Consider the following 22289-nt stretch of genomic DNA (forward strand, 5'->3'; position numbering starts at 1 on the left):
AGCTCTCAGAATAGCCGTTTTAACAACATCATAGTCGAGGCTATCCTCTAAAGATAGAACAGCACACACTTCCTGAGCTTTTCCCGTTAACTTACATTGCAGTAACAGAGACCATACATCTCTAGGCCAACTCAAAGCCGAAGCAATTCGCTCAAAAACATTAAAATACGAGTCAACCTCGCTTTCTCTAAACTGTGGTACAAGAGCAATATGCTTACTCACGTCGAACGTATTCCCTGACGCTCCGATTCTGGAAACAGTATCAGCATTTGCTGCACGTGCAGGATGAATAGGTACAGAAGGGGCGGCTGGCACAGAAGGAATCACTGGCATAGGAGGAATTACCGGCGCAGGAGCAGGGGCTACTGGAGCAGGAAGCACTGGTGCGTCTTTGGCAACTCTTAATTCGAGCTCCCGCAACTTGATTTGTTTATCCGCCTCAATTTCTAAACGACGGACCTCAAGCTGCAACTCTAGCTCAGCCTGACGCTCAGCCACCCTCGCGCGTTCTTCCATCTGGAGTTTAGCCAGACGTAACTTAAAACGCGCATCACCGCCAGACCCAGATAGGGCAGGGGAAAGAGGATCGAAGGGTGGCAATACAGCTTTGGCTTTGGACTCCTCCACCTCAGCCGTTTCGCTCGCTTCCTCCTCACCAAGTACAAGCGAGTGACCATCATCACTGAGCGAGTCCTGCTCTACTCCACCAGCCAATGCCAACACACCAAGCTCCGCCAGCCCCTTCGCCACGGCGCTCTTAATTTCCCTCTTCAGCTGCTGCTTATTAACCTTAATTTTAAAGTGCTCAGCAATACAAACCAAATCGTCCTTTCTACACCTATCCAGCTGCTCATTCGTTGGCCGACTAACAAAACTGTCTAAATCAAAATCAGCCATTCGAACCGCTTAATTAAATATTAAGCTAACTCAAAGGAAACCGCCGTTCAAAAAAAATTCTTCTCTTTCTAAACAAAGATTTACCTCACGGACACCCCATCGCAATCCCAGCAACAGTGCACCTCACCATTTTAATCCCCAAATTAGATACTCGCAAGAAATGAGTATCCCACCGCTGCCACCAATTAATGTTACGTGCTTGTTGTTAAACGGGGAGGCAGTAACATTTAAGTGAGATGCAACGGCTGCTAAGAACTGCAATAAAGAATGTCCGTGAGGCAAACGTAGATGTTGAAATCAATCTGCTTTTATTTAACAGTTTCTAAACTTAGGAGAAGAGAAAAGAATGAGTGACACCAAATCAAAGAAAATATAAGAAGCAAAACGACCCTAATAACTAAAGCCCCAACCCAACTAATCTAACTAACAGAAAAAGAATGTAAAAACAAAAACCGATATCTTCAGCGTATCCGACGCCCAAATAAACTACACTACCTAGTAAAACCAAAAGTACACGGGTGGCTGTCACTCCTAACCTAGACATAACATGGAGTAACCTAAAATTAAACTAACTTACCTTAAACTTAACTTAACTTAATTACATTGCCTTCGTGACAATTAACAGAAAGGGGGTAACAAAAGTAAGTCTTAAATTACAAAGACGGTTAACGACAAAAGACAAAAGACAGTTTGCCACAAGATTGGACAGCCGTCTGCTGGCTGAATAGCAGGACGACTGACACACGCAGGCAGCACCAGGCCGCTTTTAAAGTGGTAGGTCCGGCCTGATTGGTTGCCCAAACTCAGTCGTCACCCAATAGGGAAACCTAAATATGGAAAAAAAAAAAAGTAGAGGGAGAGAGACAACAACAAAATACAAAAGCAAACATACGAGGGACGTAACAACACGTACTAAATTAATATTTCTAGAAATATCAATAATACAATGCAACTCATGTCATGGGTTTTTTACAGCGGCATCATCTTGTGTCCTTTAGTGTTCTAGAGGTGGAGCTTTTGTCAAGCATTACTGAGCTTTCGGCTTCTAATCCAACCTTTTGTGTAGTTTTTCTTTTCTTTTTTCCTTCTTTGAAACCAAAGAGATGTTCATTAGTTTGATTGTGTATCAAGAGCAAGTACACATTTGTGTGCATTTTGTTTTGTGCTTTTACCAGAACAATGCACTCAATTGTCTGTGTAAGACACGCAATGTGCACGAGTGCCAAGAGAGAACTGATAACAGCAGCAATGAGTGCTCGTCGTAACACATTCCAGCAATAGACCCCCTGTTATTTAAAGATATTATTTATTTATTTCTATTTATTATAGATTAGAGATGTTTTCTTTTTTTTTTCTTTTGTATACATCCACTCTCTCTGAGAAGATTCCTGCGTGTGTGTTAGACGCATGTAAAGAGAACTGTTTAATATAACATGCTCTTTCTAGTTGGTCTTAATTAAGTAGGCTAGGCACAGATTTCCTTATATATTTTTTTCTAGATATGAGCGCTGTGTGTATGTGCTTCATAACCGTGCAGCCCAGGGTAGGGTCCGTCATGAATAAGTTACACCACTGGGTGAGACACCATGAAGTAAATGTGAATTACTTACATTAGTATTATATTATAATATTTAGCTACAGCTGCTGTAGTTTTGATGATAAATGTCAACACGGTTAAGATGAGTCACTAGAGTGGGATTCAGTAGTTTGGCGCCTCAATAATTATGATTTATTTTTGTGTTTTTGTGGACATTTCTCATGAACAAAAAATATTCAGTGTGCCTAATTATCTTGATTGTTTAAATGTCACTGAATGCACTGTGCATTAATTTTCATCAAGCTCAGATTCACAACACTGTAGATCTACTACAACAGATCTATATCACATCTGAAGATGTAGTTCTTCTCAAAATAAGCAGAATTACTGCTGTATCAAAACATGAGTCAATTAAAAAAGTGAATTCTGCTGCATAATAATTGCCATTTGTCTTTTTTTAACAAAAAAATAAATAGATTGAATAAATGTAACTATATGTAAACTGTAAAGATTTGAACTAGAGCTTTTAGGTATAAACAATATTTGGTCATCTTTTAATGTTTTCTGATGCACACTGAATTGATTTCTTCATCTTGTCTTCTGCAGGTTTTTGGGTCCTGCTGCAGATGAAGGCTGTCAGTATGTGACTGGAATTGTGGGTAAAAACCCGTTACTCCTGAAAGAACTGAATCTGAGTGGACATGAACTAGGAGACACACGAGTGAATCAGATCTCTGCTCTACTGCAGGATAAACACTGTCAGATCAACACACTGAAGTGAGTATCTTACAGCATTTCACACGTCACACGACTAGTGATCTTACAGAAGTTTTTAATTCTCATTCATTTTAATTCTTTTTAATTCAAAAGATTTTAATTCTCATTTGAGTCCAACCCCATGCTATTGTTGGAAACTTTTTTTTTAGCTTCTTTTTAAGAAGAGACCAGGAGATTCTTGGTAAAGCAGGAGTTTGTTTTTTTATTTCGTTGCTGTAGTCATCTGCAAGAAGTCTTCAAGAAATCTTTAAGAAAGTCGTCAAGCAATCTCCAAGAAAATCTTCAAGAAATCTCCAAGAAACAAATCTAAATGAAACATGTTAGGTTGAAGTATATATGTTTCAGAAGGGGAGGAGTACACAGAGGTGGAGACCAGTAAAACAAAAGTATGCAAATGCGATCAGGAACTTAGCCCAGAACAGGAACTTTCCAGATCCTTGATCTATTTAGCATCTAAGTGTCATTCAAATGCATAGGTGTTGTAGAGACTAAAACAAAAGGCACAGTTGTACCTCAGGATTAGCATTCACACTTGACCTACCAGATGTTCAAGAACTGAAAGACAAAAGATAACTGTCTCGGGGCTTGGGCTTCCTGCTCTTAGAATGTAGATCACAATACACATTCAGCATATACTGTTATTAAAACTGTGTTTAACCTTTTATAAATTTGTAATACAACAATCCCCCATTTGAGAGTTTTAATGACTCTCACGTAACACAAATTTAATCCTTCTAAAATCCATTCTATAGCCTATGTTTAATAACATATGCTCCATCTTGCAGTCATGCAACTTGAAAAAGTTACAGGCACATATCTTATTCTGTGTCTTTGCCTAGAATTGCTTAGGTTGTAATAGTTCTTTTCAGGACCATAACTCTTGACAAAATACGACATGGGTGGTAATATGTCGTACAAAACTACATGATGACACAATCATGTAGCATAAGAGTGGAAGTCCTGAAGTCCATGGCGTCTGAATAACTGTGACGTCTGTTTCCTGTAGTCCATTTCCCCTGTAGAGTCATTCGGATGACTCTTTGTCCTCATGAAGCTTGTTCATGGATGTCTGAGGTGTAAATCAGGGTGCTGCATATGAGATGACCTGGCATATACACGGACCTGAAACACAAGAACACAGAGAAACAGCAGACCAGCAGTATTCATGCATAGACATTTTAAGACTTCTGGTGATCGTATAGTGGTTTAATTTTTGATCATCGTGTAGTGGTTTAATTTTGATGATCGTATAGTGGTTTTGTTGACCTAGTCTTAAGTCATTTGACACCTATGGACCAGTGAGGTAAGGATAGACTAGTGGATGGGGAAAGGCCTATGAGGAAAATCTTCACCGCAGGGGTCGGCCCCCGAGGCCTGTTGCGTTCGGTTCTTCCCTGGGCTCCTCACTGGTCTATGTGTCCTAGTCTGTCCCTGTAGGTAATTTGTAAACCATTATTGTAAAAAACATCTTCATCCTCCAATGAAACATCAGTCATAGTAAACATCATAACATAGAGGATAGGTGTAATTTGGAGTGTGCTGTAGAATAACTTTGAAGGCTGTGAGTGTACTTAACTAGCATTCTCTCAATGGAAGGAGACACCTTAAATTAAGTACTCACAGCCCTAACAGCTAACACCTGAGCAAACTGCTCCAACAGTTGGGTAAAGTGGGGAGGGGCTGCTTCAGAGTAGCTAGCAGACTGAATAGGAGCTGGGTAAAGCTGTTAATTTTTCCTAAAGTTTTTTTGCGTTTCCTGCACTCTTTCATCCAGTGTCCAGATTTTCCACAGTAATGGCAATTGCCCTCCCTCTTAGGACATTTACCTTTCTGCCTGTTCTCAGTGTTGACCTTAAAGGATGCTGCCGCAATCCTTACTCTGGCTTTAACATCAGAGTCTCTTTCCCATGTAGCTAGTGTGTTAAGGTTAGTTCTGAGAGTTTTGTTAGACCAAATTAGATCTAGAAAAGGCAAGGCTTTTCTGTCCTCTGATAAAAGGCCATCAACCCACGTGCGAACGAGTGGTCCTTTATGATCCAATACCTTCTCTGGAGTGTCAGCTATTCCACTATATGCTGCAGCTGACTGACAAAACCTTTCAGTGTACTCACTTACAGTTTCATCTTTCTTCTGCATACAACTAGTGACCTTTGACCAATCCATTTTTGGTCCAACAATGTTCTTTAACTCTTTCAGAACTCCCTCTCTAAGTTCATCTTTACGGGCATGTTGTAGCTCGAAGTAACAGCTGACTCAAAACTATTGAATTCAGATTCAGTTAGAATTTGTGACATCAGCTGTGTGATTTCTGCTAACGACATGTCGTAGAGACGCATTTTGCAAATTAAGGCTCTTCTAAATTCAGGAAAATTTGTCTGGGCTGAGGGTAAGCTCTGGGATATTCTCTCTATATCTTTAGGTCCAAGCATTTTTGCAATTGATTGGACCTGGACAACAGAAGAGTTGGGAGGAAAACTTTCAATTCCCTGAGATCTTCTCCTAGCACCACATACCTTCACTGAATCTACAGACCCCTCAGTTACCGATGTGATGGCTACCTCAGTTTCAAGGAAAGCTTATGAGTCAGGATAAGTGCTATCAGGCTGACTAACTTCCACCTCAGATTTTTCTGAAGCTTTGTTGCGATTTAATTTCTTTGCCAAAGCCGATATTCTAGCACATAGCTCTTTGTTCTGTTCCTCTAGTTCTGAGATGCGCTGAGATTGTTGTGTAGCTAGTGTTAAACCAAATTCCCTGTGGCAACAGATAATGCCTTTCAAATTGTTCTTACGTAAACATGCTCCTAAAACCTTTTTACACTCCTCTACAGACCAAGTCTTGTTTGGATGGATCTTACATTTCTGAGTTAGCTCTTGTCTAACTTTCTCAGTAATTATAAGGTTCATTTGCATGCCTAAAAGTGATTTGAATTCACTATCTGACCACAAAGGAGTTGTGAGACCACCTTTTTCAGTTGTGGGAATCAGTCTAGCATTCTTTTTGAACATTGTAGATTTTGTTTTTGTTACTTACACAAAGAAAACATTTAACGTCTCTCAACAGAGGGTACACTTGTTAACACAGATCAACTATGGTTAACCTTCTCTAACAAAGTAGAGGATAAAACAAACAATTAGCAAGTAATGCCAATCTTCCCTGCCTAAAACAGAGGATAAAGTCTTCCCTGCCTAAAACAGAGGATAAAGTCTTCCCTGCCTAAAACAGAGGATACACAAATATTAGCAAGTAATGCCAATCTTCCCTGCCTAAAACAGAGGATAAATTCTTCCCTGCCTAAAACAGAGGATACACAAATATTAGCAAGTAATGCCAATCTTCCCTGCCTAAAACAGAGGATAACACAAACATTAGCACGTAATGCTAACCTTCCCTGTCTGAAACAGAGGATAACCAATTCTTCCCTAAAATGAATTTTTAGAGGATAACCTAGTTAACCAAACCCTACAGCTGTCTGTTAACTCTTCTCTGACGGCGCAGAGGTTTACATGTACTGGTCTGTAATGGTTCTTTGGATAGAGTTACACTCACCAACCCTTGGTTGTGCTGAAAGATTCAGTCTGGATCGAAGTCAGATCTTTGTTGAACTTGAAGTTTCAGTCTGGATTCAGATGAGTAGCTCTATCCGGGTCACGGCACCAAAACTGTTGGAAACTTTTTTTTTAGCTTCTTTTTAAGAAGAGACCAGGAGATTCTTGGTAAAGCAGGAGTTTGTTTTTTTATTTCGTTGCTGTAGTCATCTGCAAGAAGTCTTCAAGAAATCTTTAAGAAAGTCGTCAAGCAATCTCCAAGAAAATCTTCAAGAAATCTCCAAGAAACAAATCTAAATGAAACATGTTAGGTTGAAGTATATATGTTTCAGAAGGGGAGGAGTACACAGAGGTGGAGACCAGTAAAACAAAAGTATGCAAATGCGATCAGGAACTTAGCCCAGAACAGGAACTTTCCAGATCCTTGATCTATTTAGCATCTAAGTGTCATTCAAATGCATAGGTGTTGTAGAGACTAAAACAAAAGGCACAGTTGTACCTCAGGATTAGCATTCACACTTGACCTACCAGATGTTCAAGAACTGAAAGACAAAAGATAACTGTCTCGGGGCTTGGGCTTCCTGCTCTTAGAATGTAGATCACAATACACATTCAGCATATACTGTTATTAAAACTGTGTTTAACCTTTTATAAATTTGTAATACAACACTATAAAGGCCATTTTTTTCTAATATAACAAATTTTATTTATTTGTTGAAAGAAGAAATTCTTAAATAAATCATAGAGCTATTTCAAACAAAAATGAAATTTCCCCATAAGTGCACAGAGATTGGAGAAAATAATGTAACCACATTAGAAATAGCCAGTGTTTAATGTGTTTACCATCGTTTGCCTTTAATACAGCTTCAAACCTTCTCAAAATAGATTCAAACAACTTTAGACTTCATAGACTTCAGTTAAATGTAGTCTCTAACTTCTGCTGAATGTGATCATGTTTACTGACAACAAACTAAGGATTGAAGACTAATTTGAAAACATTAACCACCAACTAGTAACACACAGAACTGAAACCTTTTTCTTCTTGATTTGATCATAAAAACACCCGACAACCTCAGTTTTTAAGCAGTGAGGTATTGTTTAATCTGAGCAGGGTGAATCCTCATAAAGTGTCTGGTCTAACTTCTCATTGGCCGACTGGTATCTTGTTTGCTGCATTCAATACATTTGATTACGTTTAAATATTTTGTATAGTTAATCTGTCTATTTTCTGTACTGTATATTTTGTGTAAGGGAGACTTGTAAAGTAAGTTGTTCTGAGGTCTAAACCTTTGAAAGTTGTAATGAGTGTTTCTTGCTCTTACAGCACATCAAATACACAACCCAATATCACATCATTTTAGTGAATAATACCAAAAATACACAAACATTTGACTTTTATCAAGTAAATAAAACTGTTTTCATTATGTTTATTAATGTGAAATTATTCATAATGTAATCATAATCAAACAATGATGAATGAATGTCCAACACAACTGAACAGAACAGATCCAGACTGGACTTTATTCTGTGCAGGCATTGGTTCTTCAGTTTTACCTGTTTCTGAGAAATATTACTGTACTTCACATCTACACCCACAGAAAAAGATACAGGTTTATTTAGATCTGCAAAGTTAAATCTGTGTAGTAAAGCTGATCTCTTTCATTCACAAAAACATCTGTTTTCTGAAGATGTGAAAAAACAGTCACGAGATCACAGACAACAAATAAGTATCTAGCTTTTCATAAAAATAAATTCCTGATCTGCATTTTTTTAAAAAGCTCTTTCACTCAGACATGCATCATCATTACAAATCATAAGCTTTTTTACGTGTAAATATTCTCCAGATTTGAAATGTAACTAGTATCCTTAAATCCTAGTTTGGTTTTAGTAATATTGTTTTCACGTTTTAGCCTTATTTTATTTATTGTACTGTATGGTGTTTTCTCGTGATTAATTTAAGTCACACATGAACATAACGTGTCTGATTCATTGTCTTTTTTCTTTCTGTCTTCAGTCTGTGGGGATGCAGTATTACAGAGAAACAGAGTCTCATCCTGACTTCAGCTCTGAAATCAAACCCATCACACCTGAGAGAACTGAACCTGAGCTTGAATGAACTCAGAGACTCTGGAGTGAAACACCTCAGTGATCTACTGATGAACACACAATTCAAGCTGGAGAAACTAGAGTTAGTATCATTATACTCTACAGCAGTTAGACGTTATGAAGATCTTTATATAAACAATTATTGTCCCGAATTATCCATAGATCTATAAAACTAGTTTTTATTAATGTTGTAATCCATAGTGAATGTTAAAGTTGAACAGTCATTTATTTAAATATTGATAAAAAGGAATTTAATTGTACAGCATCACCCTTATAAAGACAAAAACAATCATCCAGATATCTTTTCCAAATTAATATCACAAGAAAAAGCATGGTTTGAGTAAATATATTTTTCTTAGGAGGCTATATATAGATTTGTGAAGGAAGGTGCCACATCTCTGAATAAAGAGTCATTCTAGAAGATAAAAGAGTTATGAGAAACAATAATCTCAGATAATATTTCAATGCATTCGTTAAAGCTGACCGACTCAACTCATTCTGACAAGAAATGAATCACAGATTCAGTGCCTTTTTTATGAGATAAGAATGAATACAAAGACTGAACATCAAAAGAAAGCTAAAGTATATCTATTTAGGTACTGCATTAATGAAAGACAACTTATGAGTGATATGTTTTAGGAAAGAGGGCACTTTTTCACAAAAGAGTTTCACTGAAAAAATAAAAAAGTGATCATTAAAGAAGATAAAGAACCAATACCAGACACTATTGGACGACCAGGAGGTGATTAGAAACATTTGTGAGTTTTTAGTGAGATATGAAAAGTAGATATATGTAACCCTTCTTTTACCCCAAAGGGTTCATTTAATATTAGTCTCAGAAGAATCCTGGATCCCAGACAATTAGATGATGAATTAGACCGGTATTTTCCTCTTTGTTTAATTTATATAAACTCAGTTTTCGATTCTCCAATATATTAACTTGCCAGATTCAATGAAATACAAATTTGTAAAGAAAAAGAATAACAAAGACTTATTGTTTTATATATATGCTATAACTCCTTTGGAGAAGGACAAACAAAAAAATAATCAGACAATAAATAAAAACCAAAACAACTCCTTTCTGTGTTCTGAATCAAATACCAAAATAAAGTACACAAAAACCTCTTTCCAGATCAGTCTTGAGAAAACTCAGTACAGTATCTTAGTACTATAAACACAGTAGCTTCACAAATCAGTCAAACAGTGGAAATGTTGGATGGATCGTAAACGTTGGGCCCGGTTCGTTGGTGCACTTTAAACAAACCATGAATTCAAGATAATCCTTCACAGAAAAACAAGGCACTTACGTTCTTCTGATGAAAGTTCAGTGAAACAATCTTCTGTTCCTCACACACTCCACGTCCTGTCACGATCCGTCAGGAACACGAGATGAACTCAACCGATCCACTTCCAGCGACGAAGCACACGACTCTCCTCAGTCCCTCACGCACCAAGAAGTTTGGTTACTTCACAAAGAGTTCCTGAGTTTAACTGTCTCTATGGCCGCTAGGTCAGCTTCACACACGGCATGTTTAAGTGATGACTCTCGGGATCAAAAGAACCTCAAATAAAATGAGATGCACTTTAAATAATAACAAAACAAAACAAGAATCGTCACGAAACGCTTTGGGCCTTATATTTCGGTAAATATAACAGTCTCCAAACGAATGAAGAACTTTTCCCTGAAGACAGATCTTGAAGGAATCCCTCACTCTCATCATGTGTGAGACCTTTTTTCCTCTTTACGTGACTCACACCACGACGTAACATTAAGATCATACCTACATTGAACACACTTTTCTAGTGGACACAACCTGAACACAAACATTTTGGTTATTTATTATAATACTTGGTATTATTTCTGACATAGTATTAAACACAGGATATATTTCTTGGGGTCCCTACATATAATATGATTTTTTTTTTTTTTTAGAAAATCAAGTTTCCTCTTAATAATTTCTCAACATTGTTTTAAAAACTGAATGAACTGTATAATGTTTTCTCGTGATTAATTTAAGTCACACATGAACATAACGTGTCTGATTCATTGTCTTTTCTCTTTCTGTCTTCAGTCTGTCTGGATGCAGTATTACAGAGAAACAGAGTCTCATCCTGACTTCAGCTCTGAAATCAAACCCATCACACCTGAGAGAACTGAACCTGAGCTTGAATGAACTCAGAGACTCTGGAGTGAAACACCTCAGTGATCTACTGATGAACACACAATTCAAGCTGGAGAAACTACAGTTAGTATCATTAATAGTTTATTAAGGAAATCAATATCAGAAATATTTTAGTGCTTATTATGATTGATTTATTTTGGCACATATTTTATTTCCAAAAATAAATGGACCCTTGTGATGTTTAATGAAAATAACTGTCCCTCAAGAAAACATCTCTTCTCTCGTCTGATGATGTGAAGGCGGGAAACCTGTCAGTCACATGATCACAGCAATAACAAACAACAATTATCCAGCTTTATCAACAAAATTTTATAGCCAGTGATTTTATGCATCACATTAATAAATCACAATGTTGTATTTGTTGACTGTAAAGTATAATCTTAAAATCTCTTGAAGTAAATTGATTTATTAATATACTTGTCTTAAATTATTTTTAAACTCCATTTCTCGTTTTTAATATTATTTTAAAGAGGATCTATAGTTGATCGTAATTACTTTGTTTGTTTTTGCTCTAAATATTCTCCAGATATGAAATATAACTATTATCCTCAATTCATAGTTTAGTTTTATATTATAAATGTATTATTATTTATTTACAAATATTGTTTTCAGGTTTTAACAATATTTTATTTATTGCACTGGATGGTCTTTACTCGTGATTCATTTAAGTCACATATTTTTACATTTTTACTGCACTTTTATAAAAACAACAACTGAATCTGAGCTTCATGCAGAACTGACAAAGAACTGATATAAATCTGACAAAGATGTATTTTTAATGTAGCTGGCACTATTGACCAGCATTGGCAGGAAGTAGAAGAGCTTTTATGTGCTTTAGGTTCATTTTTATAAGACGGAGAGACAAATCTGTACTTAATTCAGAAATGATTGATAAATAATAGTGATATGATGCATCATAAAATCAGGTTGTAATAATAAATCAAATAGGGTGAGGACCAAAGAGGACAGAAGGAAGGAGTGTGAGGGCAGTGATGAAGAATAGGTTCATGAGGAAGTCAGACATTTCTGTCCAGATTGTATGTCAGTTTGAAAGATGTGATCCATACAACAACCAGAGGTCAGGAAAGATGCCAGTGTCTGTTAGCATTACTAGACTGATCCAATCATGACTGTCCACATCTACTGACTCACTAGGGACTCACTTTCAAGATTTGAAATTCCAAGAGAAAACACAATATTGAAGTTGTTTTAATGCTTCAAAACTAAAACATGGTTTTCAGGAAGTGACATTACATCTGAATTTCTATCAAGTTTTAGATCAAATATAAATCAAATATAGCAGCTCAAGAAAAAAACTGAATGTTCATAAAGATTTTTTATGTTTTTTGAAACAGTAAGACTTTTTCACTTCTTCTCAAATAGTGAAAAGCATCTGATTGTGTGTGAAGTTTCAGAAAATTTGCCAAAAAATAATTTACCCTAATGGATACAGAAAAATGATTTTACTTCTAAATATATGTGAAATATACAGTCAATTATTTTAAATCTTTAAATTCACGATTACTTCCTCTCTTTATACTCAAAATCTTGTGATGAGTCTGAGCTCATTATTTTTGTGAAATATTCTTCTTTATGATTTTGTTTGAGATGATCTCTCTTTCTCTTTTTGTCTCTTTCTAGTCTTTATGACTGTGGCATTACAGATGTTTCTTCTTTAACTCAGTGTTTGACAAAAACAGAAACACTGCAGTTTCTAAAAGAGCTTGATCTGAGTTTTAATGAGATCAGAGACTCAAAGCAGCAGCTCATTGATGTGCTACGAGACTCAAACTGTAAACTGAGGTGAGTAAACTTCACTTTGAGATATTAAAGAGATTCATTTAACTCTGATACATGAACAAATACACACTTTCAAATATCTGTGAGAAGAGTTTATCAAAGTATCATGAAGCTTTATCTCAAAGGGTTTGTGTCAGAATGAAATAAAAAGTTGATGAGATGTTTAACACAAAGGAGGAAAGAGAACAGAAGCACACTGTCACACTTTATACAGCAGCAGCTGCTTTATTAATGATATCAGTAATAGTGAATCATTACAGTTTGAAATAGATTTGATCAGATTGTAGGAAAAGCAGGTAAAATCAGAGCAGATTCAGCTTCGGCTCACAGTTGTCCAGCATCACATGATCAATGTCTCTGTCTCTTGTGTGTTTTTACTTTGACAAGCAACACCTCACTTTACTTTACACTTACTTCATGTAAGAGATAATGTTCATCCAGACACTTATCACAGAATAAACCTGACAGGGTGATCAGGACTAATATCTCCTGAAGAGACTTATTCTGTGATAATCACACTTATTATGCTCTTTCTTGACACATAAGAGAATAATTAGACACAAATAATTACTTTGAGCTGAAGTATATTTTTATCTCTTTAAACACAAAGCTTCTGCCAAAAAAAAAAACAGTTCCTAAAAATGCCTGTGAACCTGGAAGTTTAGTTTGTGTTTCTCTTTATATTCACTCGATAGAGACAGAAACAGAATGTTTTGATGTGAACAGTAGCTTCCCTGCTGAAAAAAACAGGAATTCATGTTCTATATGAGTTACATTTAAACCATAAATACAGTTTTATAAAAACATATTCAAACTCCAGTAACTGTACATTTAGAAATGTATGACATGTGTTTAAGCTGTGGGTTCAATCAAAAAGGTGCCGCTAGATTAAGTGTTCAGTATAGATACACATGAAGTACACTTAAGTATAATCTTGATCAACTTTATATTAAGTTGCTCATGTCTGTGTACTTTAATTTATAATGACGTTGTATAAAGTCTACAACACATATGTGACAATCTTTTGGTTACACAAGTAGCTGTGTAACAGACTCGGCCTGTTAGAAATGTGTAACAGTAGCAGCCTATTACATACATACTACATAATTGTAAATACAAACTGTTAAAATAGGTTAAAAAGTATTTAAAAAAATAAATAAAATTCCACTAAACTCCGATTTTCTTTTCTATCCCACCTTACAGTATAGATTGAGATGCATCACAAGAATTACCTGAAGGAGTTCAGTCACTGAAAAAATAATAAATGCTGTATATTATAGTTTGAGATCATCTTGAGAGGAGCAGTAAACATCAGATGAAGATCCACAGAAGAGCTTCACTATGTCACGTTTTCCGTGGTTTTCTCGGGAGAAAGAGCGCTCGAGACTCGAAAATAAACGTAAACAGATTTAAATCTTTTTTAACTTGCAAAATAAACAACGACAGGCAGAACAGAACAAAAACCACACATAGGGACTTCACGGACCTCAGGGACTTCAAAGACTTTAGGGACTTTACGGACTGCCGGGACTTCACGGACTTCAGGGACTTTACGGACTTCAGGGACTTTAACGATCGGAAAACATGAACTCAAAGCACACAGGACTAAATACACTAGGAAATTAAACAAGACACGGCTGAAGACAATTACACAATTAAACAAAGGGAAGGCAGGGCACAGATAGCACGTGGCTCAAGACAAAAAAACAATAACAAAAGTCCAGAGATGTGACATAATGCCCTCCTCCCGGAAGGTGCGTCCTCGCACCTAAAGTAACTAAAAAAAACACAACTCGGAATTGGGGATACCAGATCTTGGGAGGAGGTTCTGGTGGAGGACGGCCCCCAGGAGGGGGTAAGCAGACAGGAGTCCAGGGGGGCACAGAAGGGAGGAGCCAGGGAGGACACAGGAGGAGTCCGGAGTAGGAGGAGATCCAGAGCCCAGCCATGATGGTCCATGGTGGCGCCGACGGAGGGAGGAGCCATGGAGGAGGAGCGTCCATCGACTCCATGGGTCCGACCGACGGCGGCAGAGGAGACCGAAGCGGAGGCAGAGAGCCGAAGAGCCAAGATGACGTCGAGGCGCTGGAGGTCCTAGGCGACGCTGCCGGCTTCGGCGACCAATGTGGAGATGGGGGATGAGAAGGACGCTGCGGAGCCAGAGCGACTGAGGTGAAGCCGGAGGGAAAGAGGAGCCTGACTGAGCCGGTGGGATGGAGGGCCAAGGCGAAGCCGGAGGAGAGGAATCCCGAGGCCACAGATGGTCGACGACAGACCAAGGCGGAGCCGGAGGGACGATGGAGCCTTGTGGAGCTGGTGGACTGACGGACCACGGTGGAGAGGAGGGAGCTAGGAGCCCAGGGGGAGCCGACGGGTCTACAAGCCGAGGAGGAGTCCGGGACTCGGAGGCGGGGCGGTGAGGCAAGGGATCGTCCACCCTCGACAGCGATGGGGACCGGCAGACCCGTGGCGAGCTCCTGATGGAGAGCTGAGGATAAGCGCAGGGGCTGCTGGGATCCATCGTCGATGTATGACCAGGGTGGGAGGGTGGGAAAACTGGAAGCGCACGAGGCGCGGGCACTGGGACTCGGGGGAGCGCTCGGGGCACGGGCGCTGGGATTCGGGGGAGCGCACAGGGAACAGTCTCAGGGTGCGTTTTTGAGAATGGCTAACAGGACGGCTGGGCGGGACCAGCAGGCTAACAGGACAGCTGGGCGGGACCAGCGGGCTAACAGGACGGCTGGGCGGGACCAGCGGGCTGACAGGACAGCTGGGCGGGACCAGCGGGCTAACAGGACGGCTGGGCGGGACCAGCAACTCAGGATACACAGGAGGTGCCCAGTCTAAGTCCAAGTCCGAGTCCACATCATCCAGTTCCTCTTGTAGATCCAGCAGCCCCAGGTGGATTATCAGCTTCACTCCGCGCTCTCTGCCGTCTTCCACGCAGCGAGCTCTGTTGCCGGCTCACGCACCTGGTCTGTCGCAGTCAGCTCGGGTCCGGTGGCGCTCCACGGCTCTGTCGCTCTCCTCAGCGATGGTTCCGTGGTCGTCCCCGGCTCTGTGACTGCGTCATCGGTGGGCACTGACTTGAACTCCGCGACGCGGGGAGATGATGGGCTGGGTTCTGGATCTGGAGTGGGGCACCCACTCGATGTAAGCGGCGACGCTCTCTCGAGGGCCGTTCCTGGACAGCTTCGCTCGTGTGGTGGTGTTCAGTCCTCGGAAGTGGATCGAGCACAAAAAGCCGCCCGGGAAGCGCGAGTAGTTCGCGAGGGCGAGGAAGTCCTTAGTATAGCCCTCGAGATAGCGATCCTCCTTCTCCAGCAGGAGGATGAGGAAATTGGGGTCGTTGTAGGGGGAATGAAAAAAAAACAATAAACAAAAAGGGGAAAATACGCCGCTATTACTTTTAGGGTGCGATCGTTCTGTGATGTTTTCCGTGGTTTTCTCGGGAGAAGGAGCGCTCGAAAATAAACTTAAACAGATTAAATTCTTTTTTAACTTGCAAAATAAACAACGGTAGGCAGAACAGAACAAAAACCACACATAGGGACTTCACAGACCTCAGGGACTTCAAAGACTTTAGGGACTTTACGGACTGCAGGGACTTTAACGATCGGACAACGTGAACTCAAAACACACAGGACTAAATACACGAGGAAATTAAACTAAATTAACAAGAAGACAATTACACAATTAAACAAAGGGAAGGCAGGGCACAGATAGCACGTGGCTCGAGACAAAAAAACAATAACAAAAGTCCAGAGATGTGACACACTACTGTGTCTATGAGGAGAAATAAATGTGTGATAAATGTTTAAATATGATTCATACAGGTGAAGAGACTCAGACTTTACAATCAAATAATGCAGCATGTGTGTTAGAAACATGATATTGAATCATTAATATTGATTTAATATTCAACCTAATGATCATGTTGTTTTAATTTAACATTTGAGATGAGTATGTCTGTTTCTTTAGTTTAACCCATCATGTTAAGTGTGCACAGCACTTTAATTTATCAAAATATATAAAGCAAATTAAAATGTGTGAAATTAATGTTACTTAAAACATTTACCCGATCTCTCTTACATTTTATACATATCGTTATTGTATTTAAATGTATATTAAGTTAGCTTTGTGTCTGTTTTTTATCACAATCTTTACAACAAACAAAACCCAATGTAATTGAAAGGATTGTATAGTTTTGAGATGAATTGATTAAAACAGGAGTTTTCACACACAGTGAGTTTGTGCTGAACTGACCGCTTCAGTGTTTAGAAATTGTGTGCCTTTTACTTGATGTTTGATTAACAATTTTAAGAAGTTTGTTTTCCAGATTTTTTTTCCCTATAGAAGTGCAAATATTAGATTTTAGATTTCAAAATATAAAAGGTTTTTGCTATTGTGGATAATTTCTTACATTTTTACTATCAGTTTTGCAAATGTGATTTTTTTTTTAATTAATCAAAAAAGGAAAAGTAACTAGATCCAGCTAGATCTCTCCTTTTTAATTTGTTAATGAAAGATTGAGTTGTTTTACTTTAATGAATGTTTAGAATTTCATGAACATTTTGAATGAAAGATCAAAATAATAAATAATGCAGGTTTATTTTCACAGCTGCCATTGGATGCTAATATTAGTGTAGGGCACTGTATAAATACATGAGTGATCAAATAACATTTCCTCAGTAATACAGGCAGGTCTTTTCAGTTTTACATGGATTGAAATTAAATATATTAACGTAACAATCACTTTAATCATTATCAAGTTACTTGGGATTTGTAGTCTCAATGTTTGCCTCAACTTGAAAAAAAGCTTCAATAATCGTTGGAAGGTGCATTGGATTATCTCAAAGCATGAGATTCATCATCACTGAAGCAATTTATTGAATTTTTTTCTGCTACAATTCAATCTTCATTTGCTAATTTTCAGCATTTTCTCAGATGCTTAATAACATATCCAAACATGCACAAACATGATTATATAAGTCACTACGTATAGCATCATTTAAGATCATTTAAAGATTTAACCCATTTAAACAATGTTACTGGGATATTCACAAGTTAGATTTTAACATAGCAGTTGCTAAAAAAATGAGTCTTTATCCTATCAGTAGCATCTCAAAGTTGATGAGTACATTGTGGCTTTTCCCATTTATCCTTGAACAAACTCAAATTGCTTACACCAAACTTAGTAACCAAATGCAGGGTTTGCACTTCCCTATTTTGGTTTTGCAACCAGTAATAGCACCAACTTGGGTAGGAATGGAGAAGAAAACTGGAGAAGCACATCCACAAACACTTTCTGCGCATTGACAATGTGTTTTATCTGATACATTTGTGTCTTTTTTTAAACAGTGATTGATATATATATATATATATATATATATATATATATATATATATATATATATATATATATATATATATATATATGTGTGTGTGTGTGTGTGTGTGTGTGTGTGTGTGTGTGTGTGTGTGCGCATGTATGTATTTTTCCTTACTTGCATTGGGTTTAACAAGCATAGATGATGGATAGTCAATGATTATACAAGCTTGTATGATCAATTGGAAAAAAATATGGCGACACATATAAAGACAGCATTTTTATAGAACACAAAGTGACATAAAACAAGGAAAAATGAATCACCTAATAAATAGAAATAATCAAATTGAAATTAAATATTTAGACATCAGAGATTAAATATGGTATGGTTATAGATGGTTATAGAAATCGTATATAGTAAATCAGAAGCAAAGTCATAGTTAAGAATAGTATGATAAAGCTGCCTACTGCTGATCTACTGTATTACTGTATTCGGGAGGTAGTCATGCTCCAGTACAGTAGCTAGCGTATTTCACCCTAATGTTTGTTATCCTCTGTTTTAGGCAGGGATGATTAGCATTACTTGCTAATAGTTTGTGTTATCCTCTGTTTTAGGCAGGGAAGATTGGCATTACTTGCTAATTGCTAATTGTTTTTGTTATCCTCTACTTTGTTAGAGAAGGTTAACCATAGTTGATCTGTGTTAACAAGTGTACCATTTGATCAGAGACTTACTTGTGTAAGTAACAAAAAAAATCTTACAAAATGTTCAAAAAGAATGCTAGACTGATTCCCATATGTAAAAAAGGTTGTCTCGTAACACCTTTGTTGTCAGATAGCAAATTCAAATCACTTTTAGGCAAACAAATGGACCTTATAATTACTGAGAAAGTTAGACAAGAGCTAACTCAGAAATATAAGATCCATCCAGACAAGACTTGGTCTGTAGAGGAGTGTAAAAAGGTTTTAGGAGCATGTTTATGTAAGAACAATTTGAAAGGCATTATCTGTTGCCATTGAGAATTTGGTTTAGCACTAGCTACACAACAATCTTAGCGCATCTCAGAGCTACAGGAACAGAACAAAGAGCTATGTGCTAGAATATCGGCATTGACAAAGAAAATAAACCGCAACAAAGCTTCCGAAAAAAACTGAGGTGGAAGTTAGTCAGCCTGATAGCATTTGTCCTGATTCGCAAGCTTTCCTTGAAACTGAGGTAGCCATAGTAACCGAGGTGTCTGTAGATTCAGTAAAGCAATGTGGTGCTAGGAGAAGATCTCTCAGGAATTGAGGGAATTGAAAGTGTTCCTCCCAACTCTTCTGTTGTCCAAGTCTAAACAATTGCAAAAATGCAGCCCGCACAAATTTTCCTGAATTTAGAGCCTTAATTAGCAAAATGCATCTCTACAACATGTCTTTAGCAGAAGTCACAAAGCTTATGTCACAAATTCTAACTTAATCTGAATTCAATAGTTTTGAGTTACGTCTGAGCTACAACATGCCAGTAAAGATGAACTGAGAGAAGGTTTTACATCATTGGACCAAAAATGGATTGGTCAAAGGTCACTAGTTGTATGCAGAAGAAAGATGAAACTGTAAGTGAGTACACTGAAAGGTTTTGTCAATCAGCTGCAGCAGATAGTGGAATAGCTGACACTCCAGAGAAGGTATTGAATCATCGTTTGCACTTGGGTTGATGGCTTTTTATCAGAGGACAGAAAAGCCTTGCCTTTTCTAGGTCTAATTTGGTCTAACAAAACTCTCAGAACTAACCTAAACACACTAGCTACATTGGAAATAAACTCTAATGTTAGCCAGAGTAAGGATTGCAGCAGCATCCTTTAAGGTTAACACAGAGAACAGGCAGAAAGGTAAATGTCCTAAGAGGGAGGGCAATTGCCATTACTGTGGGAAATCTGGACACTGGATAAAAGAGTGCAGGAAAAGCAAAAAGACATTAGGAGAAATTAACAGATTTACCCAGCACTTACTCAGTCTGCTAGCTACTCTGAAGCAGTTCCTCCCCACTTTACCCAACTGTTGGAGCAGTTTGCTCAGGTGTTAGCTGTTAAGGCTGTGAGTACTTCCATTGAGAGAATGCTAGTTAAGTACACTCACAGCCTTCAAAGTTATGCTACAGCACACTCCAAATTACACGCGTTCCTCTATGATTATGATGTTTGCTGTGACTGATGTTTCATTGGAGGATGAACATGTTTTTACAATAAAGGTTTACAAATCACACTTACAGGGACAGACTTGGACACATAGACCAGTGAGGAGCCCAAGGAAGAACCGAACCCAACAGGCCTCGGGGGCCAACCCCTACGGTGAAGATTTTCCTTATAGGTTTTTCACCATCCACTAGTCCATCCTTACCTTACTGGTCCATAGGTGTCAAATGACTTAATACTAGGTCAACAAAACCACTATACGATCACCAAAATTTAAACCACTATATGATCACCAAGATATAACCCACTATACGATCACCAGTCTAAAAATATCTATGCATGAATACTGCTGGTCTGCTGTTTCTTTGTTTTCTTGTGTTTCAGGTCCGTGTATATACATGTCATCTCATATGCAGCTGCTGACGGGAAGGAGGCAGGTGAACAACTTCTCGCCCTCCGGCAAGGTAAAAGATCCGCTGCTGACTTTGTTCTCAGCTTTCACACGCTCGCAGCTCAAACCGGCTGGGGAGAGGAATCCCTTAATCTTTTCTACCGCAAGGGTCTTTCGCATGAACTTTAATCGGAACTGGCATGTCGGGATGAGGGAGGATCATTGAATCCCCTGATTGAGGTCTCTATTCGTCTGTATAATCTCATCTGTTCAAGCCGTTTACCACGCTCTCTCTCCCAAACTGCCCGCCAGACCAAACCTATGTACCAGACACGCTCCGTGAGAAGGTCATAAAGATGGTGCATGAATCCCTCAGCTCTGGCCATCTGGGCATTACTGCAACGCAACAGTTGTACAAACGATTCTGGTGGCCCACGTTATCGAAGGACACAATCCTGCAATGCAACCAAATCCTCGCATCAATGCCCAGCCGGCCTCCTCCAGCCTCTTCCCATTCCACAACGCCCCTGGTCCCACATTGCTATAGACTTTGTCACAGATCTACCCCGTTCAACAAACCACACAACAGTACTCACAGTCATCGATTGCTTTTCCAAAGCCTGTCGTCTCATACCCCTCTCAAAGCTCCCATCAGCCTTCGAAACTGCTGAGTTATTAATGGAGAACATCTTCAGGTTCTACGGTTTGCCGGGTGACATTGTGTCTGATCACGGTCCCCAATTCACATCCCGAGTCTCAAATCAAATTCAAATTCAAATTTTATCTGGTCAGAGTCTGGTCAGCTAAATATGCTAAATAGAATAGATGCTAAATAGGTCAAGGATCGGGAAAGTTCCTGTTCTGAGCTAAGTTCCTGTTCTGCATTTGCATATTTTTGTTTTACTGGTCTCCACCTCAATGTACTCCTCCTCCTTGAAACATATAAACTTTAGTTAAATTTTTTTCTTGGAGATTGCTTGACGATTTTCTTAAAGATTTCTTGAAGACTTCTTGCAGATGACTACAACGAAATACAAAACGAACTCCTGTTTTACCAAGAATCTCCTGGTCCCTTTTTAAAAAGAAGCTAAAAAAAAGTTTCCAACACTAGTTATAGAATCATGTTTTGTGCTGAACTCTTATGAAGCAAAAACAAACACACTCCACCTGTTTCAGAGAAATATTACTGTACTTCACATCTACATCCACTGAAAAAGGTTTTATTTAGATCTGCAAAGTTGAATCTGTGTAGTAAAGCTGATCAAGATACTGAACAGAGCAGAGAAATGCACATAAACCACAGACGTGCAAAAAACATAAGACATTCATTATATAAATGATTAAATGAGTTGCTTCCTTTTTTGAAGACTAAATTGTGAAAAAGTATCCAAAGGTCTATATTTTAGAGATAGTTTATATATATTTAGAGATAGTATATATATATATATATATATATATATATATATATATATATATATATATATATATATATATATATATATATATAATTTCTCTCAATGTAGGTTAAGAGACTCTGAAATAAAATC

General features: G+C 38.3%; 2 protein-coding genes across 2 annotated transcripts in view; both read left to right on the plus strand.

Moving 5' to 3' along the window:
* The window catches only part of LOC122327901, a 359865-nt gene that overhangs the window by 136613 nt on the left and 200963 nt on the right, over positions 1 to 22289 (plus strand). Inside the window, 1 exon segment of the mRNA XM_043223567.1 lies at positions 3041 to 3211. Coding sequence (XP_043079502.1) covers positions 3041 to 3211 — 171 coding nt within the window.
* Positions 14058 to 22289, plus strand: part of LOC122327924 (NLR family CARD domain-containing protein 3-like) — a 34539-nt gene continuing 26307 nt past the window's right edge. The window contains exons 1-2 of the mRNA XM_043223610.1: positions 14058 to 14247; positions 20429 to 20815. The gene's annotated coding sequence lies outside the window, so the exon portion shown is untranslated. The remainder of the gene's footprint in view (positions 14248 to 20428; positions 20816 to 22289) is intronic.

Source organism: Puntigrus tetrazona, chromosome 22 (assembly GCF_018831695.1).
Source record: "Puntigrus tetrazona isolate hp1 chromosome 22, ASM1883169v1, whole genome shotgun sequence".
Lineage (NCBI taxonomy): Eukaryota > Metazoa > Chordata > Actinopteri > Cypriniformes > Cyprinidae > Puntigrus > Puntigrus tetrazona.